This window comes from Cynara cardunculus (assembly GCF_001531365.2).
Source record: "Cynara cardunculus var. scolymus isolate 2C chromosome LG 12, CcrdV1, whole genome shotgun sequence".
NCBI lineage: Eukaryota > Viridiplantae > Streptophyta > Magnoliopsida > Asterales > Asteraceae > Cynara > Cynara cardunculus.
In genome coordinates this window covers 28,968,042-28,972,577 of record NC_037539.1, presented here as the reverse complement: position 1 = coordinate 28,972,577, position 4,536 = coordinate 28,968,042, and the positions used below count along the sequence as shown (strand labels likewise).

Sequence of the window (4,536 nt, the reverse complement as noted above, 5' to 3'; positions counted from 1 at the left end):
TGCATATCTTGTGAGCACACATCTAGCACGTTTGTCACAATATCATTTTTTCTTGTTCTATATCTAGGTTTGTCTTCTTTTGTAACTAAACATTTTATGTAGGTTCCATCTAAAGCTCCTAGACAATCTAGAACCAAGAAAAAAAGATCATTATATTTTCATAATAATTAGACTTATTTACAAATGAGTAAATTTTAAAAAGAAGTGGCAATACCTTAAACCATTTCCATCTTTGATCAGTAGAGTTATCAGGTACAAGTTCAGGTTTCTTAAGCAATCGTGGGTAACCTTATTATGGCATTGCAAAATCGAGCAACTCTACTAATTGTTTCTCCCGAATGATGAAAATGGCATATCATAACCCGATTCTTAACATTGTGAGCAATAATATGAAGAAACATGGCAACTTGTTCTTCAATATTCATAAACCTAGTTGTTCTTAACCCTCCGTATGTTTCAACCATGTCACATAACTTTTTGAAACATGTTCGAGTCATCCTAATTTGCGATACAGACATAGTGTCACTCTCATAAATATACCTATGCATTATTGAGGATCGATCCATATTTGAAGAAGAGTATCCAATTTGTTGTTTATCCCTTTGTCATTTAACCATAATATCCAAAGCTACGCAACACAAAATAGAACAACATGGACAACTATGTTAAACCATTCCAATGACTCTTGTCTCATTTGCCTATGTAAACGTCTTGTTAAACTAAGTCGGTCCATTTCCTGTCCAATTACTCAAATTGTTAAACATATAATTAAATTAAACTGATTCAGAACAATGATTCTCTTAACAACCAAACAAGCTAGAATGTGATATTTAGAAAGATGATTTATAAAAATGAGGGCAGATTAGTTAGATATATAGGGTTTGGGCTTGGGTTCACAAGTTGGACATGAAACAATAGATGGAATAGCTTACAAGCAAGAGAAAAGTTGTTAAGAATTTAAACAACTGTGAACAAAATATATTCTATCTCATTCTAGCATATATAGAAATCAATGGTGGAGCTTCATCCTTTTGACTACAGATTATATCAACAAAAAGAGCTTCATATCTACGATCCCCTTTTTTTGTATAATTGCTCAGTGCAAACAAAAGACACTCATTTCTTGTTATCAGATTATATCAACAAAAAGAGCAAAATTAAGGTCTAAAACACCAAATTTTAATCAATTTCAAGAACTAAATCAAGAAAAGACTCAAATTTAAGGTCTAAAACCCCCCGAAACAGACTGAAAGAAGCATTAGTCCCAAAAAATGTTATAAATGCCCCAAAACAGAACTGAAAGAAGTATTAGTCCCAAAAAATGCCCCAAAACCTTGTCCCCAAGAACTCAAGTAGCTTATCAGCAAGTGCTGTTGGGTGGAAGTAATTGCTAAGAGGATAAAAAACAAACCCAAAAGTCCCAATAAATGCTATAAATGGAAGGATTACAGTATAGAAAAGAGCCTTTTTTATAACACATTTGACAATTTGGTATACAATGACATAAACCCAATTGCCATAGGCAAATTAACCCAAGTTTTCAAAAAGGGTACAATTTCAGCACTTGAACCCTTGGTTGTTACCATTAATTGAACTTGAAAATTCAATAAAGCAAGAAACATTAGTCTGAAGAAAACAAGTAATGTAAGTAGGTTTTTCTATTAGCATACAAATTAAACCTGTAATATAGTTAGATACAAGTTTCTACATGTATTCTGCAAAAAAAAATCAGCAAAACCAGGAACCACAAAACAGCAAAGAGATGGAGACAACGATGGAGGAGAAGAATTGAAGAAAAGAGACACACCGTGGGAGAAAGAGATGGAGACGATGATGGAGGAGAAAATGGAGATGGTGAACGATGAAATTTCAAGTTAGGGAAAACAAATCAGATGGGAATGGATTTAAAAAACCATGTATTTATTCTCAAATCCATTAGTCACAGGATTTTAAATGAATCCCTGGATTTTAAATCCTAAAAATCCTACAGCCAAACACATCATTGGAATGAATTTCAAATCAAAATCCCTCCAATTCCATTTTATTGCCGCAAACTAAACGCAACATAAGAGATTGATTTAACATGTTAAGTTACACATCATATCTTAATGTATTAAGTTAGAACTTTTTCGAAAGTTACCATTTTCCTACAATTTCTAATCAAACATTTCATTAAAAAATAAATACTCTACCAACATTCAACAAATTAAAAAAAATTGTAACTAAACAATTGAACTTTATTTTTTTAATTATTAAGTATTGTGTTTTGGATTTGTTGAATTCATATTATTTTAAATTTTTTTGGGTTATTTTAAATGTTTATCAAACAATTATTTTTATTTAATATTTATATAGACATAAAATTAAAATTAAAATTTTTGTTGTTCAGACTATTTATTCAAGACAAAAATCAAACAACAATTTATCCAAATAAATTAATATTTAAAAGTAAATTTAGAACTTCATGTAAGACAAAACTTCATTGATATCCGTTTTTACGAAGGTAGATTAATTTCAAACCATTTTAGTCCGTGATCATTAAAAAGAAGAAGAAAATGTTTTTGTATAATAAATAAATTTCACTAAGATTTTATGGTAAATTATTGTGATACCACTTTAGGTAGGTAGGTACCAGAAAATAGTAAGCGCGTGGGAATCTTAGCCGTTTGGATAATGATAATAATAATAATGTCGTATAATCCTCGTATATGAATTAATTAATACCGCCGTATTTATTTAATAAAATACTCCACCATTCTCATGCTCGACACGTGGCCCCACACGCTGCCGCCCACCTTTTAGTCAAACCCATCGTTGACCATTTCCATTCTCTCTCCCTATAAAATCACCCCCTCGTTCTCTTCCTTTTTCCCCAAACCTCCTCCGCCATTCGTAAATTTCTTTTATTTTTCATTCATGGCACCCAAAGAAAGATCCGCCGGTGCCGGAAAACCTAACACAACCGGCGTTGGTGGTGTGAGTTTGAAAGAGCCGCATTTTAGAGGAGTTCGGAAGAGGCCGTGGGGGAGGTACGCCGCCGAGATCCGTGATCCAGGCAAGAAAAGCCGTGTCTGGTTGGGAACTTTCGATACGGCGGAGGAGGCTGCCAGGGCTTACGACGCGGCGGCGCGTGAGTTTCGTGGTGCCAAAGCCAAGACTAATTTTCCGACACATGAGGATGTTGGTTTGTTCAAGGTTCAACGGAGTCCGAGTCAGACCAGTACGGTCGAGTCACCGAGTCACCCGGAACCGGTGGTTCCACTTTTGGATCTCAACCTTTCGTACAGCGTCCCTCCTCCTTTCGTCGTCCATTTTCCTTACCATCACCAGAATCAACATCGTTTTTCTAAGGTCCCCGGTGCCGGATTTTATTCTCCTCCGGCGAACCAGATGGTTTACTTCGACGGGATTCACATCACCAATTGCGACCGATCGCCCGTGATTTTCCGGCAGTCTTCCAGTGCTTCAAAAAGCGACGACTCTAATTCATCAACGGTGGTTAACTTGAAGCCGTCGCCGCCACCGCGACGCATAGCAATCGACCTCAACTTTCCGCCGCCGGCGGAAGGTCTTGATATTGATCTTAATCATCAAATCGTAAATTCGAAATAGTAATTAGTACTATTACGTTTTTTGCTAAATCGAGTAGGAATACGGCAACCTCGTTTACCGGTGCGATCATGTATCTCCGATCAATCACCGTTAACCGTCGGCAGTAAATACAAAATCCGATCCCCCCTTTTTTGCAACATGTAGAGAAACTCTGCAGGGTAGTTTCTCGAATTTGTTGTTCGGTAAACGGTTGCGATAATATGTAATTTTTGTGCGATGGAATTTCCGATTACATTTCCGGCAATATATGTTTTGTTGTATGAACATGTTGAGTTTCTCGGCGTTAACGCCGCCGGATGGGTGGTGGTCCATTCCGTACAAGAGATTTAAGTTTGTTGGTGTCGGCATGATCGACACGTATGTGATTGTCACCCACTTACGGCTGCGTTTTTTGTTTGTCTTCGACCATATGATGAAAGTGGAAAGACCAAAAAGCCCTTTATTGGTTTAGATGTAACCCCCCATTTTTGACTTTTTTTACTCCTATTTTTTGACCGAATAGAATTACTCCCATTTTTAGGATATGGAAGGCATAAAGTTACGGAATATTTTTTCCTTTCATGGGATTTATAAAATGATATTTATTTTATAATTCAATATAATTTACAAATTTGTCATCAAGTACATGTCAAAATCCATCAACTAAGAAACAAGCAATATGTCCGATTAGCAATTGTCGGCATACCATTACATATAAAATTATAAAATTATTTGTTTTGTAAATTGATAGATATGTATGTACAATAACAATATAGCATCACCCCTCATATCCCTAATTTGGTGCTTGAGCCTGTTGTTCATCTTGTCTGATTCCTTAGTCCATAGGAAGAACCGGACAACCAAATACCTCGGAAGAAAGAGAGACCCATCTTTTCCTCGCCCCGAATCTTTCATTGTTCGTCTTGGCCGCCATCGTCATTGCAT

At 35.9% G+C, this 4,536-nt stretch overlaps 1 protein-coding gene across 1 annotated transcript; it reads left to right on the top strand.

Moving 5' to 3' along the window:
• The first annotated feature begins 2,896 nt into the window (after window positions 1-2,896).
• LOC112522774 (ethylene-responsive transcription factor 4-like) lies at window positions 2,897-3,876 on the top strand. The gene has a single exon (XM_025132081.1). The coding sequence runs from the start codon at window positions 2,917-2,919 to the stop codon at window positions 3,610-3,612; it is 696 nt and encodes a 231-aa protein (XP_024987849.1). The 5' UTR covers window positions 2,897-2,916; the 3' UTR covers window positions 3,613-3,876.
• Window positions 3,877-4,536: the final 660 nt, after the last annotated feature.